Source organism: Stegastes partitus, unplaced genomic scaffold (genome assembly GCF_000690725.1).
Source record: "Stegastes partitus isolate 25-593 unplaced genomic scaffold, Stegastes_partitus-1.0.2 Scaffold754, whole genome shotgun sequence".
Classification (NCBI taxonomy): domain Eukaryota; kingdom Metazoa; phylum Chordata; class Actinopteri; family Pomacentridae; genus Stegastes; species Stegastes partitus.
This window is the reverse complement of record NW_007578485.1, coordinates 238,804-261,005: the sequence shown is the minus strand read 5'-3', so window position 1 is coordinate 261,005 and position 22,202 is coordinate 238,804. Positions and strand designations below refer to the sequence as shown.

The window sequence follows — 22,202 nt, the reverse complement described above, 5'->3', positions numbered from 1 at the left end:
TTTGTGACTTGAGCCAGACCTTTAAATTGCTTGTCGCGGTCATAATTTTATTCAGCCACTCAAGTCACATAGTCTGCAATTTATTTTATACTTTATGCCGCATATCTGACTGTCATGTCAATGGTTTTACACATTCCTCTTGGTGGGACAGTCATACTTTTGATGGTATCTCATGTGGTCATGCTCCATCAAGTTTTAATCATATTGCACAGTGAATACTGAACTGAAACTTATATCGAAATGAAATTGCAATATCTGTCAGAGAAATTCCAATTAGATGCTTTTCCTTCATCATTCAGCTCTAGTCACACGTAGCACATGGTCACGCTAAAGTAAACATGGAGGCCACTGAAGTCAGTGTCTACACTTTAATTTCTAAGTTGATATGCAGTGGAAGCCAACGGAGGATAAGGAGAAAGTCAAATTTTGTTTTGATATGCTTTCAAACACAGACGGATGTGATGCGACCCCTGGAGGTTTGTTTGTACAGAAGTGTCACTCCAAATACTGATGAGGTCGAAAACCTCACTCTCCCTCCACTGACTGTATCGCAGTTGTTTTTCATGTATGTATTCACTGAGTGACTCCCACCAACGCAGGTGTGTGACTAATGTTGATCTAGAATGACGTATGAGTTGCATTATTTTCTGACTGTTCAGATTTGGGCCACCCCTAGTGATGTTTGAAAAGCCATCAGATCATTTAAACATCTGATTTTTATCAAACAGATGAAGATAATGGTTAAGGTGACCTACTGTGTCATTTGGCTTCGGCTCAGGTGGTAAAGTGAGTTGTTCACTAATTGTAGGGTTGGCGGTTCAATTCCTGGCTCCTCCTGTTCGCGTGTCAGAGGCAAGACACCAAACCACAAGTTGCCCTCAGAGACAGGCGAGCAGCTTGCAGGCCAGCTCTGCCAGAATTGGCATGCGAGTGCTTGTGTGAATGGATGAATAACAGGGACCAATTGTAGATTTCAAGTGCAGCCCATTTACCACAGATTAAAATTATCAGTTGTGAAAATAGGCACAAAGCTGGCGGCACACAAAAGTATAATCAAAGAACAATATGATGGCAGTTAGGGCTGGGCCATATCATACCGTACATGGTAATACCGGTGTAATGTTAGGGGATGATATGAAATTGGAATATCGGGATAAAATTTGAGTGAAACGCACATGCGCAGTGCCGTTGTTTTCATCCGGTCTAATGCACATGGAGTGAGAAGCATGGTGGCGACTGAGGAGGAGGGCAAATGCAGTGCATCACACACAGTAGGGCTGGACCCGAATATTGGAATAAGAAACTGGCTGCAAAGTTTTATGTTGCAAAGCAACTCGATTGTACTTCTGTGGATACTATGCATTGTTATGCTCAGGATTTGTAAGCCCATTTCCATTTCAAATGCCTTTTGATTGAACAAATTGTCAGCAAGCAGTTTACAACTTATGCACTATTGATTTGGTACAATATAGCTTAAATGCACATCAAAAACAGCTGCTTGCTAAATGGAAAAGAAACTGTTTTTTTATTTTTTTTATTTGCAACAATTCAGTTGTGCAGTTTGAAAGTATTTTGTCTAGTGTCAATTATATCGTCGGTTATATCGTTATCGCAAATTTTCTCATTTATATTGTGATAAATATTTTTGGCCATATCACCCTGCCCTTATGCCACTTCCAATGATTAGGCTTGATGTTCCCATTATTCTTTTTTACAGGAATCAAACCCTAGTAATTAATACTTGAGGTTTCATAAATAGTTGTTATTTTTGAAATTGTGGTCCAAATAGCTGCTTGTCTGTAAACTTCACAAAGCTTTGAAATTTACCTGCATATCTTTTGTTAGTCCTGTGTTTGCATCCATTTTGAGAGCCGTCTGAATCTCACGCAAAGCTCCTCAGGCTTCGCTAGGGATGAGCACAGTGCCACAATAGATCCACAATCCATCCAGACCCTTTATCTGCAGATCTAGTGTCAGGTTCGCTGGCTGCCTGTCTTATTTCATCTGTCAGAAACATCGGCAAAATGAGCTCAGAGAGCCTGGAGCTTCATCCAGACACAGTTACTGTAGTAAGAGCAAAAGAAAGAATATGTTAGATTGGTATTGAATATTTGCAAAGAAAGTAATAGCTGCCAGAAAGGGAGTGATGGATTCTGCCATTTAGAATAAACACCTGGAGCACAGGAGGGAACAGTCTCCAGGGGAACAATAGTAACCAGCTGGGGTTTCATATTTCCATTGCTTCCTTGGCATGCTTATTTTCCAAAATTGATGTCCAGTTCTGTGATATCAGCTAGTCGGCAATTTATGAGACTAGAAATAACCCAAAAATACCGACAAGCAGCTGTTCTTGGAGCTGCTCATGTAATATTTTACTGAAGAGCACACTTTTGTACACATGCTCTCAGACATAAAATACATGAATGTCATTTTTTTCATAGTTAGATAATATTCCCTAGAACTCCTTTTTTTCCTTCCTTTTGCCTTTCATAGTCAAGACTCGAGGGACGGTTGTTCTTTCCCTTCAGGCCTGGGCAAATACTACATCATATCCTGAGATTCCTAAACTTCCCAACAGGCTGCATAGCTTCCCCTCCTCCCTCTGCTTCTCCTCCCCTGTTTTTCCTCCTACCTGACTGGCCAGATCAGTGTAGGTGCAGCCTGGTCTTTTGTCAGCAACGCATGTAATTACAAAAGTGCAGGATCATACTCGCAGCATATGCTAAGTCATTCATTTTGTTCTACTTATCAATCACTGCAAACATGCAGTAATGCAGAGTTTTTGTTAAGTTACAATGCAACAAAGTTTTTCACAGTAACCAGAGACGACAGATAGTTTACTACAGTGAATACTATAAAGGGAAATAAGTTAAAGCCTGCTCCTTGCATTGCACACTAAATACCTTGAAATTAGCAAGTGTTTATCCTACAAGCAACCAAACTCTTTGGCCTACGTGCAGCTCCGTCTCGTGTCATCAGACCCAAGGCCCACTTGGCACCAGGCTATTAGAGGCTCTGTGACCCATGAAATGTTATTTGTTGTGGCTGTGGACCAAGTTACAAACTGATAAGCAAAGCTTTCAGTGTAGAGCATGGACAAAGGCCCTGAAAACCTAGATGTTAGTTCAGTTTGCACGAGCAGCAGACCAGCACTGGATTTTCTAGACAAACAAAGAAAGTCATCTGATCAAAGCATAATACATTTGATAATTACTGTTTCTTTTCTCTAATGTACCTGTTGTCTTACATTCTTTGTGTGCTAAGATACTTTTTCATCCTGTTGGTAACAGAGCTGTGCACTCTGTATATTTTCCTGCTTTTTGTCTTCTGGCAATCACATGCCTGGGATTTAGCGTTGATGACTTAAGCTGAGTTCTTCAATATAAATAATAATCACTGAATGATGAAAAACATCGTAGCATACCTGAATTCACTTAGTTTAGTAACTTTAATTTCCTTGATGTGTGTAACTGTGAGTGCAGCTGTGTAATCTATTACAGTATCAATTCATAATCAGAACTTGGTGTTTAAATAAAGTAAACTTCAGTCAATCAGCAGAATGGCATCTGCTTAGTTGTCAAACAGCTTTTCTTCAATGTTGCTAAGCATTGCAAACATAGGTGTCTCCTAAATAAACTATCATGATGCCACTGTTATAAAGTTTTTTCTTTTTCCCTCCCAACCGACAGTACACTGATACCGATATGTCTGTGATACAATAACACCTGCTGATATTATCAGCCCTCTGGCCTAGCTGTACATTCATCTATTATGCATTTCTACCTGTCTATGCTACATGTGCACCTTTGTTTGCCTCGTAAATTTGAGAAAGAAGTTGTGCATTTTCTGTGTTAGTTTTGTGCTGAACCATGCTCTTTAATTATGTGTATGTCTGCACTGTAGCCCGAAACCACAATCATGTTTATGAGGAAAGCTGGTGATTCATTGTAAATGGTAGAAAAGACATCATTCTCAGTGAAATTCACCATCTTTTGGCTGCTGACTATTTCTGATCCTGTCCAAATGTCTGCGTAGGATTTCTGTCTTCGTCAAACAGGAATTCCTTGCTCTTCCCTCCCATACCTGCTCTTCTCACTTATGAGGAGGCGACAGATATTACCTACACACTGTCTACACTTTGCTCAAAATGCTCCAGCATTTAAAAATAGCACATACAACTGTTGTTCGCTCATAATGTCACTCTCCATCTGGTCCGGCAGCTTTCTCTCTCTCAGATACAGGCTTGATTTCATGTGGGAGATATTTTAAAATGGCTGCTCTGTTTTTTTTAACCAGCAACATACAAAGATCAAGAAAGAGGTCACTGTTGATAGACAACCATAATGTCTTATTGCCAAAGCATGAAATCCACATGGACATGTTGTGATTTTATTTAGTGTCCATGTGTAGATGCTGTGTATGCAGTAATGTTAATGTACAGACTTAAGACAGTGGAGGTCTGTGGTGTGCAACGTCGTGTTTTATATGGTTGTGTTTTGTATGAAGCCTATGCTTTACAGGTGTTGTAATTGTCTTTCATATTCTGTCTGTCTGCTGTGAGTGCTTTCTGTTAATTATTGATCAGCACACGGTTACTTGGAATAAATTCCAGGGTTTCTGCATAATCACACTGCTGCTTAATCTTGCCACTATGTTAGCCGCACCATTAGAAGCCATCAAATTTACTTTGTTCACTTGTGATCTTCTGCTCTTGTGCAGACCTGTGCTGGTACAGTATGATTTAGGTAACATTTCAAACCTTTTGGCTCGCCTTTAAGCTGAAGACAGCTCCCATCTAAAAATTCAGACTTTTATCTCCTCTGTGTATTTTACCTCCTGTCACCCTCTTGTCACACAGACTTTTACAAGCACACAGCAGCAGTGCCACAGGCCTTGTCTTTTTTGCCCCACCTCTGACAAACCATGCAGCCAGCTGTCATGTGTGAATGACGCTGCTGCCACCATCCACAGCACAGCAGTGTGAAATGGCAGGGAGCGGGACTGGAGACAGGGAGAGGGGGGCTATTTTGAACACTGGCACTTGCATGTTAAGTAGGCGCTGGCAGCGCTTGTGTGTTCCAGGCTCAACATTTGCACCCATCTCCTGAAGTTTGCCTGCAGGCTTGGCACGTCACTTCATACATCTCTGTTGTCCGTGTGAAAAACCTGTCAACTGAAAGTGTATGAGATGTTCACGGTTTCACAGACAACTTCCATGCTAAGTCTGCCCAAAAAGCTGTTTATGATGTGAAAACAGCAACACTGTGAAATCAAAATGCACCTGCACTAGTGTTTTCAGGTATGTGTTTATCCACACAGAGTGAATTAAGGCGGGACAATGATTTGCATCCACATTAGCTTTAAATTTTAATCTACCAGCAGTCACATGCAAGCGGTGCTATACCTAACTGAGCTATGCAAACCACTCTTAGACTTGAATGGACTCGGTCAATGGGGCAACAATTCACCTAAAGAATACTGAAGATGTTAGTGAAACGTCTAAAACAGTGTGAATTCTTCCAAGCCCTGCTAGTTAGACACATGGCCTCCATGTGTTTTGGGCTCTGTAACCAATCTTCTTCATTGGTGCAGCTTTTTTTGAATTGCTGGCTGGGAATCATTTCCTCTTGGAGCATGTAAAGTGTCCACACTAGTTACTCGGGTGTTACCTTTCAATCACATTTCATAATATTAAATGACGTCTAAATGATCAACTCAAGGTGACGACCACTTTCCAGAGATTTTACACTTTCCCTCCTGTCAGCATGCTAATCCCCTCAAGAGACCTAGTTATGAGTTGTTGGAGGGTAATTTTAGCCGCTACCTAACAAGTGGTCCAAATAAAAGTGCCTTGTAAGTCCGGTAATGTACCAACAACCTTTTCTGATCTCAGTCCTGTTGTAGTTTATTCTTACATAACCTAACATTACTCTCAGCCAGCTACCCATGCAGCTCCAGATGTGCACAGATGGCAGGTCAGCTGTTTATCTGCAGTAGTTTGGCTGAGGCTGGTACAGTCTTCACCACATTCCAAGTCGCGGCCAACGTTTTTCTAAAGCCCTCGACATATAGAGCATGCTGTAACGTTCTTTGCTAGTGAACCCAGTATGTGTAGACAAGTCATACTGATGAATTTCAAGACATTATGTGGGTCAATGCATGTTGAGTGGAATCCTCTCTTTGTGCCAGATCTCTCGGTCGGCTGTCTGTCTCTACAAATAGTGTCGCCTCTTTCTCTGCACACATGCGAACGCTTGTCTTTGCTTGTTACCTCCTTGTTACTGGAGTGAAGGGAAAAAAACACAGCATCTGTAGACGCTGTGTTTGCGCTTTGTTTCCCATCAGTACGACGAAGAACAGGAATGAGTGATAAAAGATACAAAGGTAGAAAGATAAGGAGGATATATAAACTGTGACATGTAGGGAAATTGGGTCAAACTTGCCTTCTCAACAATTCAGATAGGCCAAGTAAGTAGTTATCATAGAGTGTGTGCAGTATCTCTAAATAGGTCTTTCCTGATAACTACGTTATCAGCTTATCATCAGTTATATAGACATGATCTCAATTGTCATTGCCCAAATAAACAATAGGGTTTCCGCTACCATTACAAGACTTGGTTGCAGCACATGTTTTTTCACAGTGTCCCAACCAAATAAACAAAAAAGAAATGTAAACTATGCTGATGCACATTTTGCTGTTACTTTTGGTCACACTGCATCTATTTTGAACAGGAGAATAGGTGAACTCTACTTCTCATATTTTGTTAATAGAGGTTGTAATTGACCGTGTAGGTGTATGGCCTGTTAAGGAATGAATGACACCCTATACACATGTTGCAAATATTACAATTTATTAAAGGGTGTTTTTTCTTGATCCTAAATGATCCTAAAATGACATTATTATCATTTATTTCATACAATAGCATGTCATTATTGATTTAGTGAGCATTCATACACCAGTTCATGTATCGGTCCCAGTAAGACTAGCACAAACTGAGTCTGGTACCGAAGCCCACGCTCACACTGTGGGCACTCTGTGGGTCGATCCGCTCTGACCTTTTGTGGGCGGTGGTAGAGGCTTTGACTGCAGCAATGCTGTAATTTTGCGCAGCTACAAAGGAGAAGAAATGTCTGGTATTTTTAGCTGCAGTATTTAATAATGATGCATCATTTTTGATGAGGTGTTACCTTTGATGCTAGAAGGCTCGTTAGGCAGTGTTAATTGACAAGTTTTTTTGACGTTGAATATTTCGACATGATTATCGGGAGTTGTAAGAAAGCATTAACACTAAATTTAAAATAGAAAATTAATTACAGCAAGAAAAAAAAAACATACAAATAAATGTTATTGTAGCGGTGCAGATACAAAAAAATGTGTTGTTTACAGGGTACCGAAGTAAGAGGCAAGTCATGCTTAAAAAAGAAGTAGTTTGTATGAGGATGAATGTGTTGTCAAGGCACAAGTATTTATACCTGATCCCAGTGGCCACACTCGGAAGACGGAGTGAAAAGCCAGCCATCATAGAGATGAGTGAGGCGTGATTGTGTTTAAAAATGGGGGTAAGACAGACAGTTACTCCTGGAGGACATTCATAGTGTTGCACTTAGTTGTTCACATGAAAAGTGAGAAATACTCGCGTCAAGAATGAAAAAACGGGTCTGTGAGGCGGCTCCCTTCTCACCACACAGCTGGCCAAGCACTTCTGTCAACATAACTTGCATCTTCGTTGGTAACCTTTTTAGAGGGAACCGTGCCCATTATCCAGTGCATGCTGGGATAGCCTCCAGCTGTCTAAAACCAGAACCTGAAACTGGTAAGGCAGCTGGAAAAAAATAAATGGATGTTGTATTGAATTGCACTATACTGAAAGGTGTTTGCCACTTGAGGCAAAATAATAATTCCTGGTGTTGGTTTTAACCTCCCGTGTATTGTTTGAAGTACCTGCTCAGAAAATTGTCTGCTCTCACCTTATAGCTCGAAGACGGTTAAGGTGTGGAAGTGAAGTAGCAGGTTTTGATGATTGAACAGTGAAAGCTTTGAATTACTCCTAAGCACAGCACTCTCCTCTTAGCATATGTGCCTGTACTTGTTGCAGCTCTGCCAGTCATTCAGGTTAAGTAATTGATTTATAATTTATGGCAGGTGTACCTCCCCTGTTGTGTTGGTTTTTCCTCGCCCCAAGACACCAACGCAGCTGGCTGTGTACTCCAACGCGGATGCAACTGAGCTAGCATTGGCCACTTTAGCAAATTGTAATCAGACATGAAACTTACCAAAATACTGTGTGACGGCATGCACCCAGGGTCTTGTTGGTCTAACTCCTTACTCCCAAACACAGTGGGACTACGTGTCTGGAGAAAAATCAAAGTCCGAGGCAGCACGAGTCCAGGAGCCAGGGGGATCAGTGGGCGAGCAAACTGTCAATCACAGCTGTCAATCAGCTGCCACACAGCAGACATCAAAGCCTTTTAATCTTATTAATAGAGCAATAATTTCCTAAATGGCTTCCAGCACACTTATTAGTTGGTCACAATTAAGCAGTTGAAACCATAAGGACTTGAAAAAACTATTTAGTCAGTTGAATCCTGGGATTTGTTTTGGTGCTAGCATCAAGCAGTTGTCAGTTTCTTTGCACTTTAAAGTCCTTCCACATGGGTTCAGTTTCAAGCAGGTGCAGTTTGTTGAAGAACTTAATAAAGGGAAATCTGTATCCCTTTACATTTGGCATTTTCATGCAGTACTCGACTGTTAGGGGGGCATATCCCAACAGTCACCATTATCTGAAAATCCTGAACTGATCTTCAGACCTGTTGTCATACTGAGACCATCGGAGGGGGGTTGTAAAGCAAGATTAATGAGTCAGTGAGGTAAGTTGAACCTAAAGCCAGAGTTTTCAATGTTGCAGGGGTGGCTTTTTTTTTACCCTGGTTAGATCACTATAGTAACACATGCTGCACGACTATCCTGCTCTGGACGAGGTTATGTTTAGAGATTCACATTTAATTAGACTTTAAAGGTCCCATCTTGTGCCTATTTTCAGCAAATTTGCCAAAGCCTCACACCTCTTAGAAATATCACACTGTCAAATGACAGTTTAATCTGAAAGGCTATTGGTTAGTTAGGTGTTACATAGAAACTGGGTCAAATTCTTACCAGTTATAAAGATGGGAGGCCAGCTAGTTGTGTGGCGTCTTGGCGTCTTTACACCTCCAAGTTTATAACAACCATAAAATACAATAAAAGTAGATTTTTACTTTATGGGTCCTTTAAGAACCCTTTCACCAGTTCTTTTCCTGGTAATATTTTCTGTGACTGGCATATATTCTGAGCTGACAGAATACAATATATGCACAACCTGTTGAGTCATGTGCTAGTAATGCCACTAAAGCGAGCAGTAGTGCAAACTGTACGTGACTTGTTACAACGGGAACATCCATGCACGTGCCTGGTGATGCATGAATATATTTTTTATGCCTTGTCCTCATTTGCCTCCAAGTGTGTTTTACATTGCTGGTGCTACAGTTAATAAAACTTTAGAAAATACATTCATCTGTTGGAATTTATCGGAAAGAAATATTCAATCAGTGACACTGCCTTAACTTTGATTTGGTGAAAAACTTGAATGTTTTCCACAGAATCCCTCGTTATCAGACAGTGTCAGACTTAAATGGGCTTGAAGTGAAGTGTGACGTTTAAGTGTGTCAGGTTTAAAGTTTAAGAGCTCTAATGCGCATTAATTACCGTTTGTTTACCTTTAGGTCTCTAAATCATGACTGAAAGTAAGTATCCGTGTGAGGGTTAGAAACGAGGAAAATGATTTGGGAGCTCGAGCTGCTGCATACTGTTGATCAGCTTAACTCACTTGTCAGCTTGTAAACACCATCTGTGAACAATTTCTCTATAGCATGCATTTTCATGTTGTTATTTGAGTGACTGTGCTCTACTCCAGCCTGCAGTTGGTGATATTGTTCAAAACGTTTGCTCTACTAAAGAGTAAATCTGCAGGATAGTGGTCAACAGTGCAACATCAGTCTTAGCTGTGAAGTCCACAGCACCTCATTTACCTCTGTCGATCTGAGTCAGCAAGCTCGGTGCTGTTGTAGCAGCGCCCTGCTTTTTTTTTTTTTTTTTGCCCACAAGCTCAGCGATAGCAACAGCCATGAATTTAGTGTTTGTTGTTGTTGTTGCTCTATGGATGAAGGCCAACAATAATAATGAGGAGGAAAGGGTTTGTTGCTTGATTGTCTCGTTTCGTAGATTCACTGAGTCAGAGCAGAGATTGTTCCCCATCTCCTGTCGTCTGCACACCTGAAATATCAAGGCAGCTAAATATCTCCTCCCTCATCTGTCATCTCTGGGGACGAGATGTTAGCTATTGAGAAGGCCGGCTTGTCTCACCCTAGAGATTGATCGTCCCATCTCTGAAAGCATCGGAGCAGATTTCAACATAGACGCTTTTGCTTTTTTTTTTTTTTTTTGGTGCCTTTTCGTTTTTATTCAGATAGCAGTGTGGAGATTTTCAGGAAACATTGAGCAAAAGAGCAGGACAATGACATGTAGCAGAGGGCCGGTCACCCAGCACATAACCGCTCGGTCATCGAGTGAATTCCCACGTATTTGAAATTCTGGAAACAACTTAATCTAAAAAGGACAAATATGATCAGTGCTTTGAGCTTGTCTGTCTGTAATGTTTCTGTTTATCTAAATCAAGCCTGTTGCCCCTCCTCACGCATCCTGGAGCAATTCCATGAGTTCTACTTTCTTGTGTGTGTGTGTGTTTTCCCTATTAGTGTGTGTTTTCCCTATTAATATGTGTTCATATATGTTGCATTTCTAGATTTGGAGCGTGCTTCCTGTAATGTTTGTGCATTTGCTTCTTGTGTGTGTTTTGTCCTCAGGGGCCACCATATTCTACATATCATCAGCTCTTTAACCTGGTTTGCAATGATGTTGTTTGGAACAGTCATTTCCCCTCCCTCTGCCCCCCTTCTGCGTACCTCCTCATCGCCACTCCCTCCATACATGTACCAGCAGCACTGGAGGGAGTGCAATAAAACAAAGACAGAGCAAGCAGAAACACAGGCAAACAGCTGCAGCTCAGCTCTTAATGATACTGCAGGGCTGAGGCTTGCATCTCCAAGTTTGACACCGAGCATTTGACTCATAAGTAGCTCTGGTTTTTTTTGTTTGTTTTTCTTTGCTCTGCCTTTGTTTCTCTTTCTGTTTTCACAGTTTATTTTCACATAATCACAGTGTATTTGTTTTCTTGTGAGGTGTTCAGCCCAAGTCTACTTGCACAGCTTTCTTTGCTATTGTGTACACTAGCGATAGGTTATTTTTCATTAAAACAAATAGGCCCTTGTCGTTTTCCTCTCCATCTCGCTCATCTCCTCTCTTTCTCTAATGAATGAGCTGTGTGTGAAAATACTGTGTAGTAAGCATGGGACCCTCGCCACCCCCAAACCCCACCTTCCCTCAGGAAACGTTTACACACACACTTGCTCCACAGCGACTCTGCACAATAACACTTCCACTGTCCAAGGACACAGTGTTCACTGGAACGCACACACTGTACTGTACAAATTTACAAGATTGCTGCCTTACACACTGGTAGGAGTAGCATTTAGGTTAAATCCACAGAGCTGTGTCCAGTTATTTTTTTGTAGGCGAAGCATGAATGTAAATCAGGCTTAATTGAGTCAAATAAAAGCACTTCCTGCCAAAGCGTACGCATTAAGAGTGTCATTTAATTATTACCGATTTTCAGGATACAATTGAACAGCATTTGCAAAAACCTGGGAGCTGGCACAGATGACGGAGAGCTTTACCTTGAAACCGTCACAGCAAGTTATTACATTCCATGGATGCAGAGAGAAAGGAGATGTGTGAACTTAAAATTAAAGCATCACAATAGACAAAAGAAGGAAACTTATTTGTGCCCTTGACACACAGTGTGACTTTGTGTGCCACGTCTTTGCTTGACAAAGGTCTCTGTAGAAGCCTCATTCTAACTCTTATGTCTGCTTTTCCACACAAGTAGAAAAAACATTGGTGCATGTGTCGTCATTTGTCTTCATTCGGATCACAGGTGTTTTTTAACATACGATGGACTTTTAGCTTTAGGTCTGATTTATATTGCAAAACGATATGTTTATGTTTAAAAAGGTATTTGCTTTTGATCTGGGTCATATTTCTGGGAGTTCTTGGGTGAAAAGGCTGAGGACATACCGTACTATATAGCTGTACTTCACGCTGTTTCTCATCCATTTGAGGCTATGTTTGAGAAGCCCAAATTCTACTTTCTGTATCTGCATGGATACTCTTGTCAGCTAAACAGTGAAAATGCAGTCCAAAATGCAAGACCGAGCTGCCAAACGTGAATATGTTTTTTGAATGTACCATCTATCCATCCACCCATTAGCTATCCCAGCTGACTTTGGGTGAGAAACCAGCTGCACCATGGACAACACAAGGAAACTGACAACTCACCTACAACCAATGTAGAATCACCAATTAACCTAAAATTCATGTCTTTAGACTGTGGTGTGGAAGCCAGTGCAGGTACAGGGAGAACTTTTAAATTCCACACAGAACTGCATGAGCCGACTACTGTGCTGCTTTTGTGTTTGAATACACCCAGCCCTTAAATGATTTAGACTACACTATTAATTATTTTTATTTGGTTTAATTAGATTTGATGCATGTTTTTTCTTGTTTCAGAAAAAAAATCCTGGTTTTGGATTGATATAACTTTAGGTAGTCATGGTAGTGTCACATTAACTTATTTGCTTTTACTATATCATTTACAAGCCCCCCCGCAACCCTAATGAGGATTAAGCGGTGTATAGATAATGGATATATCATTTACAGTTTAATCTTGAGACAAAATTCATAAATTTATATGCACAAAACCATTTATAGAGACGCTTCTCATTTAAAAGCAAGGAATTAATACATTGCAACAGACCAATTAATGCTGTGCATGTGAGCTTTCCTACAGCCTCACAGGAACAGGAAGGTTTGGATGGAATATTGGTGGCGTCTGAAGTGAGGACTTGATGGTAATGAAAGGCCATCCTCATGCAAACGTGGACTCTGCTCTGTTTTTAACAGCAGGCTTGCGCAGCATGTGGTTGTTGGCTATATTGCACAGCAGTAATTAGAGTGAAGAAATTTGTTACGGATGCATGAGTTGAACATTACTGATGCTCCTATCCTCCGCCTCAAAGACCCAGAATTTGATTCCTGGTAGTGAAATCAGTGTGTTGATCATGTGGTGCAGCATACGTAGATCTGAAGCCAGATGAAGGTTCTTATCTTTGTCGCTGCATCAGTGATTCATATTTGTCCTTCACAGGCTAAAACTGAGAGAAAGGTAGCATGAATTTCCAACATGTTACTGATTTTAGTGAAGCATTACATAGAATAGCTCAAAATTAATAGTGGTGTGTTCTACAGCACAAAAGGGAACAGACATTCCTAAGTGGCACAAAAACAGACCCAAATCAAACAGAACTGTCAGAAAATAGAAGAAATACTTCTTTTTATAATTATTACTCATACTTTGTTTGTTATAATAATGACAGAAGTGATTCACCATAACTTGGAATTGAGTGGAGTTGTGCTGTTGTTTTCTTAATATTCTAAAGACTAGAAAAGCTGCCAAGAGATTTTCACATGGAAACCGTTGATCAGTGGCGAATGTATGACCTTTTATGGCTAACTGCACACGGCTTGTGCTTGTAGATTCAAATTTTTTTAATGTCTGACATTATCATAAAACAAAATGATGCGAACAAACAGCGTTACAGATCTGATGAAGGAAGAGCCAAGGCATAGTTGTGCCTTTGTGCACACAGTTTCATGGATTTGCATATCCTCATCCAGTCAACTTAGTCGCTGTGTACGCATGTACATATTGTATGGACGCAGGGCTTGCTGCAGGATCAGTGTCCAGACAGGTTTCTGTTGTGGGGACTGTTTGGTCTGGACCTGGAAACAAAGAAATTGTGTGTTGTGGCTGTTCTCATTGTGCTGATGCGGTACTGGCTCACTCTTTCATTTTGTCTCATACACACATTACTTAAGACTCACCATAGCATTGTTCACTGGTCGTAAGTTTCAGCATTAGTCTTGACTTTACATGCTGCTGGTTCTGCTAGTAATGCCTTGTGCCTTATCACTGCTATCGGGGGTGGGTGATGAACTTGAGAATGTGAGTTAAACTCACGAGGGGCACTGTGGGAGATGAAGGACACCGACAATGGAAGCAGCTGAACAGTGAAGCGGACAGGTTCTCACCTTGGCGAGAGAAATCAAAATGCTGATTGCAGTGAAAGTCAGATTCGCACAAAGAGTACTTTTAACACTATGGATACATAGGTCGGGCTAAGTGCCTAACTCAAGAAGAATGCATATCATCCTAGTTTATGTCCTGAACTTTGCAAACTCCTGCATATATTCCCACTTTATTTATCTTTGTTTCTGTCATTATTTATCTCTGTCTTTCTCTGCTCGAGTGCCTCACTTCATCTCTCAGCTGAGACTCTCAGCCAGAACAGTGGGTTTGAATGTTGCCCAGTCATCTGACTGGAGTTAGCCCCCGCAACAGTCTGGGATGGCAGCGGCGGCTGACCCACACACAAACCAAGAACAATACTTCCTTTTTGCTGACTTAAGTAGGGGAGCCTGTAAAGGGGTTACACTTTCTGATCCTCTCTGTCAGGAGAGTGCTCCCCAAGGCAGAAACACAAACAGGTCACACAAGACAAGACTACTTTCAAAGAGTGTCCCAATCCTAGACTTCATTATGTTGGTAATTTTGAGTCATAAAGGGATATCCTGAGTTGATCTGTAGGATCAGCATGAGGACTGATTCAGCCATGTTTCAAAGCTATGTAAATCTATTCCAGATGCCTTGTTTGTTTGATTTCAGTGTTAGCTGTCAGAACCACCACACCACTTGGTTAAACTAATGTCATAGCTTCATAAGTGAGTCTGACCTGAGAGTGAACTGCAAAGCTCTCAAAATTAATAGGCATCACTTAACCTAATGACATGACAGCGTATGCCAACAAGCCATGTTAACGCAGCCACTTTTGCATTTTGCATGTATTTTAAGGTCATGTTCCAACTGTACACGCCTCCTAAAGTGGTGTGTTTGAACTTCAGTGTTGCTCGAGATGAAGAGAGACTGCCTTGATCTTGTCCCAGCCGTCCCGACATATTATACAATTATAAGAAACCATCAAAAGAAATCTGTCATGCTTAAGCATGACTTAAGCTGTCACACATAGTTAAATTGGATTACTGGCTTTAATACAAGTAAGTGTGAGCTGTGCAGCTGCATTTTGTGGAAAGAAAAAAAAAAAAGCAAATCAGATAAAGATTATCAACACATTTTTGCTAACTAAGGATGCAGAAGAAACATGAGCAGGTCATGGTCACTTTTTTTTATTCATTTCATTATTCACTCAATGTGATTGTTTTGTATGGTTGAGCATGTGTGACAAATGTGCAAAAAGAAACACCAATAAAAACAATCCTGACATTTTGAATTTATGTTTTGCAGCTCAGAATGTGACGGTGGAGGAGATCCTCTCTTCCTACAAACAAGCGTGTCAGAAACTCAACTGCAAACCTATACCCAAAGTGCTCAAACAAATACAGGTAAGGCCCAACTTAACACAAAAACACTACCAGACACATCAACACACACACAGTTTGGTGGATTTGGTAGTTCGATTTATGTTTTGTTGGGAAAGGAAAATACTGAAACGCGATACAGTGTCAGAGAAAAGGTATTGAATGACAAGGTCAGTATGTACTTGAAATTATTTTGAAGTAGAAATTGGAAGAATTTTCAAGTAGAGTCCGACCTGAGAATGTTTTATGAACGTTGAGGCCAATTTCTACTTGAAATTATTTTAGTTGCCACTTCAAGTTGAACATCATAATCCTTTCTTAAATCTATTAGCAGAGTGAAAAGCCATCACAACCCCAGCATGTTGAACTCCTGATATTTTCCACCTTCTCACTATAATTGGATGTGTCCAATTTTTCTCGACTGCAGTCCTTACATTGACATCGCTTCCATAAAGTGGCCAACAATTGCTTTTTGATGGCAAAAGCTTCATTGGGAGAGCATAACAGAGCTCAAATATATGTGCTAACCCTGCTGCTATTTCTGCAGATGCCCCAGCAAATCCTACAATAGCTTCCCATCCAAAAGTGCAAAATCAAATTGTGTTTGTTTCACATAAAATAAAGCCAAAGGTTGAAAGTTTTTCTGATATTTTTAACATTTTCCCCTTATGTGAAATAAATAAATAAATGAATAAATGTGCACATTGTCAGTTTGTTGACTTGGGACAATTTTTAAATTACGTTATTTCTTACAACAACAACAAAAAAAACCCACAGGACATATACAACAACTGAAATGAGTCAAGTTATGGTAGCACTAAGCTGCACTGTCCAACCAGGAGCTGAACAGGCAGCCTGTGAACTGTTAGGAAGTCCCTGTAGCTCCACCCAAAAGCCCTTTGTAATTGCGTAGTTTCCTGTTCGTGAGGCTCAACAACATTTAGTTCCAAGAATTACATCCTGAACCTTTTCTTCTGGTCATGAAAGCTCTTCAGAAGCTTGTTAATGTGGTTTGAGGGCATAGCATGATGCACCATGGCATGACTCTGGACCAGTGCTGTGATGATATCCAGTAGAGGTGGGCCTTGTTCCTTTTTCACTGCGGGTGGTTTGTGACTTTTTTTTTTTTCCCTTCCGTCTCTTGTGGGCTGGCCAGCACAGTCATGTGCACCATAATCCCTCTATATAAGCACTTCTTCAAATCCAGAGGGGGAAGCCTCAGGGCTGTTTGTTTTTATATTCCTACCAACCTCGTGCCTTTGTATGTGAATTGATGCACATGCTTAATTGTGTATGTACAGTTAACGCTCAAATTCTGCCATATGTGGTAGTTTTTTCTACTTAATGTCAGATGTCTTAGAGCAGAATGTAGAGGAAATATGAATGAATGGGCAGAGAAAACAAGTAGCATCCTCTTATTACTGACCCAGTGTTAATTATACTAGGAGGATACCAGACGATGATACATGCATGCAGTCAGAATAAAGAGACCTTTCTGCAATGATTTCATGACACATTCTTGTTTTTTGTGGCCTCAGAGTTGAGGCGTTTGTTTGTCCTGCCTCTAGACAGTAAAACTGACCATGTAATTGTTAGTTTTAGTCTTGTCTATAATATGGACATTGAGCTTTCCTTTGCTGGGTAGCAGCCCCAAGCCATCGTTGAAATTATTATAGAACTGTGTACATGCAAACATATGGAAGCCTGTCTCTTGCCTTGTATTTGTGTTTGAACCTCCCATCACCAAACCAGTTTCTCTCTCGTCAGACTGACAGAACGAAGGAGTTGGCAGCGCTAAACCTTGCAGCAGGGACACATTAGCACTTTCTCCTGTTTGCTATGTCACTGCTGCTGAGCACACACCATAAACCCTTTACTGGGCCTCTCCACAGGCGCTTTGCACATTTGTACCTGCAGATTTGCAGGTTTGCAAGTGATGGTGTTGAAGGGAAGTGAGACCCACATGGAGGCACGTTTGTGACTTAAGAGACTCTGCAACGAAATCCCCACATGCCTGGTCAGCTGAGAGAACAAGGTTGGGTTAACATCTCGGCTACATGTGGAAATGCTCATCACCCTGCAAAGCTGCTGCCGTAAGCTTCATGTAGTCTTACGGTTTGGGTAGATTTCCACTGGCAGCTGACTAAACTGGGATTTCTCGTCATTGCAGAGGTGCCTCAGCTTCTCCACTCCGTCCATCCGTCACATCCTGCTTTTTTGTGATTGCTCATGTTTGCAATGTCTGGCCCTCCCTACCACTGTAGTCTGTTGGTCCTCTCATTTCTGCTTAGTCATCCTTGCAGTAACCAGCCACATAAACAGACCAAACGGCTGGCCAGTGAGAGAGGCAAGTTATAGCAAGAGGTGCTCAGCCATTTACTGTTTTTTCCTCGTTCACTCTAAATGCTTTCTTTATTAAGTCCAACTGGATTGTACATGTGGCGCCTTGCCAGTGGCCCTACAGGTTATGTACATTTCTGGCCAGTTGTTTGTGTGTCTGCGAGTTTATAAGGGTCACTATTTAGCAGCTGCATGTTGAATGCCTGTTCCACAGTAACTCCCACCAGAGTCTTAAAACCTGGACACTTGGTAGCCTTGTGTCACATTTCTGCTGCTGCTATTCCCCCCAGGGAGAAGTGGTTTCCCTATTATGCAATGTGTCGCACGCAGCCTGTGAGCATGCTTGCTTTCTCAGAATATGCAGAAACATGCTCTCCCTGAGGTCTGGTAATGTATATCTGGGATAAGATTGTCACAATTTGCAAGGAACATTCGGTAAATGATCTGCTAAATCTTTCGCTGTACGTGTGCTATACAGGCACCTGCGTCCCAATTTAAGAGACGGCCCCTCTGCTCACAGTATTGTATAAATCCCTTTGTGACCACTTAACTGCATACTGAAGTGATATAAGGTCTCAAAATGTTACGTGCATGAGATATTTGTGGGTGTTTCTATTCTGATTTTGATGCATTTACAGGTCACTTGATGCAGACCGTTAAAATAGCCATTGCAACATCTAAATAATGGAAGCCATACATAAACTCCCATGTTTGTGCTCATTAGCAACCTGAATATGGTGTTTATCACAAAAAATGGAAGTTTTGTGGATGTAGTAATCGTAAAACTGCTAACACTGTTTGTTACGAGTCCGCATTGTACACTTTCTGGTCGTAAACTTCAGGTTTTTCAGCTTTAAAAGGCAATATACAACAGACATGCATCAGAGTTTTAGAAGAGCAGTAATTTTCACTGCAATCGCTTGACTGCTTTTTTGTTTTTTTGTGACATGATGCAGCCAGTTGCACATTAACAAGGACCTTGTAACTGCCCCATTTCGAGAGGAGGTGGAAGCCAGGGGAGGGTTTTCTCATACATCACCATCCGTCCTTTCCCATATGAACACTCACGTCGTATTTCTTCCTTGTTTTCGGGGTAATAGTAAATGGGGTTTGCAGAAGGTCCTCAGACTACATGGCTCTGTGATGTGCGATACAAATACATAGCGAACACATAACATGCAGGAACCATATAACAACACAGCATTTAATGAACAAGATCAGAAAATGAAACCGTAGCTTGATGTTGCCCACCCACAACACACACACCCATACCACCACTCGTGCAGAGGCACACTGTGCGTCATGCACTATTTTGGGTTCTGGCAGCTCTGCCAGAGAGGAATTTAAACTGATAAAGTTATTGTCACAGACAGGTGCCCATAGTAATTGTAGGTGAAGATTGACTTGCTGTTAAATTGACCCAAATGTGTATATAATTGTTTACACATTAAAACCTTCTAGATGCTGAATAACATCCAGTTATTTGGCATAATTTATTCATATTTTCCCAAAACCTATGGAGAATTTGTTGTAATTATGTCTTTCTGCCTTATTTAGTGTGATTTTGTTTCCTACTGTCTGTGTTATGACAATACAGTTTTTTCAATGTGACATTTGTCTCAACAATCACGTTTATGGGACCTGTCGAGTCATACAGCTGACCATGGACTCTCAACTGAATCACCACCATCATTCAGCTGCACACACATAAGTAATGGCAGTGAGGCAGGAGGGCAGGGGTTATAGAGTTCATGCTGAATGGGCTGGGCAGTCAACTAGAGAGAGGGATTTGCTGGTACATAGTTTTGAGGGCACCACTCTGTATGTTTTCTTGTTTGTGTGGGTGATTGGGTGTGTTATCAGGGCAAGAGGTGAAATAGTTTTCCACCTTCCAATCTGTGATGCTGTGGACTACATCACAGAATAAATTATGCCCAAGGTGAACGCACACACATTAACAGCAGCTTCAAAGAATTAGCTCGTACATAAAATAGGCTCACAATTTGAGCAGTCAAGGCACATCTAAGCTGCACCTTTAACCCCCTAAACCCCAGCAGCCTCTGGGCATTTTTATGCACCTGTCGGATGTGTGCTTATTTTTCACTGCAATATAAAGTCCTGCACCTCTGTGGAAAAGGACAACTGTGACTAGAGGTAGAACTCACATCTTACCTCAACTCATTTTACAATTTTACTTTGTTTTCATACTTGTCTCTATGTGGCTCTGCCATAGACTGGCGACCTGTCCCGGGTAAAGCCTAAGCCGGCTGGAATAGGCTCCAGCCCCCCTGCCACCCTACAGAGGATTAAGCGGTGTATAGATAATGGATGGATGGATGGATACTTGTCTCCTATCCACTCTGTAAACACAGCCTGCAGTTCAGCCCATTTCAGCCAAAAAGTAGCTGGATCATTCTTGTCACTCTCCTGTTTGTCACAGTTGAGTCAAACATAACTTTGTGGCTGCTGAGAAGTGCTGAATTGTGCAAACAGTTAACTTCTGTAAAAAGGTTTAAATAGCACATACAGAAAACATGTGATTTTGATTTTTTTTTTTTAAAAAAGAAGCAAAATTTAAGGTTTATTTAATTTTCCCAACAAAACTAAAATTCAAGCATAGTTACTTTAATGACAGTAAAAAAGTTGGAAATCCTATACAGCTTCTGTTTTTACTGTTTCTGGCTCTGGTAAATGGTGTCACTTTGGTGATTTAAAAAACAACAACATGTCCTTTAAGCCTGCTGGTGGGTTTGGGGGTTCAGAGGGTTAATAGTCCTGAGAACTGCTTAGCCATGAACATATGCGTTACCTCTCAGACACAAAGCCAACCCAGCATAATCCCCCTGCCCTCAAACATACTGTTTCTGGCACTGAAATGTAGAAATATTGATCCTTTTAAAAGTCCATCTCTGCTGACTTTTGTAGTTTCCAAATGTATTTCTGTGATTTGAAGTTTAGCTTCACCCCTACGTGTCTGCTCGTACGTCTGATTACGGAACCTTTATTCAGTCTACTGAACATTTTCAACCACATCAGAGCTGCGCTAAGTTACTGCTAATACAGACCAAACATTGTATTCTGCCTCTGCTGAACGTTAAAATAATTCTCAAAGTAATCTAAGGGATGCCTTTTATTATGCAGCAGCTATTCTGGAGTGCAACATTTCACTGGTTTAGCAGAGCTTCATCAGTGATAATAAAAACAGCAGGAACAGCCACAGTGTAGTGTTAGAGGAAGAGCTGTAGACAACCGCTTTGACAGCAGTTTATACAAACCAGCACATCTCCAACATGTCATCAAGCCTCGTGTCTCAGCATTTCATGAGTGTCCCACGCACACTGAAAAACTGACGTTAGGAATGGCATAGCCCTTCATGTAACACACTTCTCCAATTAAAGTTGCCATCATTAGGGCTCACTCAGCAGTCGCCTTCAGTGCTTCATGAAGCTCACTAATGGGAAAATACTCGAGCGGTGCCTTGAGCCTAGAGTGTGCTGCAGATACATTTTATTTGCAGAAAAAGTTTCTTGGTTTGTGCAAAATCTGTGTTTTATCTCCAGCACTGGTTGTTGAAATGCCTCTTGTGCGATATGAAAATTTCAACACGAGGAAAAGCAAAGTGTACCTCATTGGAGAGGTCAACTCTTCTTGACGTTCCTTCTTTTTGTTTCTGCAGGAACTGAAAGACCTGACGCAGCGAAATGAATGCTTGGATCTAAAAGGTAAGCACCAAAAAAAAACAACCCAACTGTCACACACGATACCATTCATTCATCTTGTGGGAATCTGTAGTAGCCTAGAATGTCATATATGTTTTACAAAATTTACACCTTTTATTCATCAGCCACTTATGACGAACTGCAGCTAAACAGTTAATCGACCAAATGTTTGTGCTCATCTTCAGGTGAGAAGCTTGACTACAAAGCATGCGAGTCTCTGGAGGAGATTCTGAAGAGGGTCCAGTTTAAAGTGATAGACCTGGAGCAGACCAACCTGGATGAAGATGTAAGATGCCCTAACAGTCTCCTATCTTTCTTTCTCATTAGTGACCCTCTGTCATTGTTGCTTTCTACATTCAGTCACACTCTGATCATCTTTTCCACTATTACTGAACTGGCAGGATATGGAGTGTTTGTCATGGGTTTTCTGATTATCCCAGATGTCCACTTGTGTAAACACCATTAGAGATGTTTGGGCTGTAGACATGCAGGGATAG

General features: G+C 41.1%; 1 protein-coding gene across 3 annotated transcripts in view; it reads left to right on the top strand.

Moving 5' to 3' along the window:
- Positions 1-22,202, top strand: part of ppp1r37 (protein phosphatase 1, regulatory subunit 37) — a 46,096-nt gene that overhangs the window by 4,377 nt on the left and 19,517 nt on the right. For all 3 annotated transcript variants that reach the window (XM_008291674.1, XM_008291672.1, XM_008291673.1), the window contains exons 2-4: positions 15,573-15,670; positions 21,663-21,708; positions 21,891-21,991. In XM_008291674.1, coding sequence (XP_008289896.1) covers positions 15,573-15,670; positions 21,663-21,708; positions 21,891-21,991 — 245 coding nt within the window. The remainder of the gene's footprint in view (positions 1-15,572; positions 15,671-21,662; positions 21,709-21,890; positions 21,992-22,202) is intronic.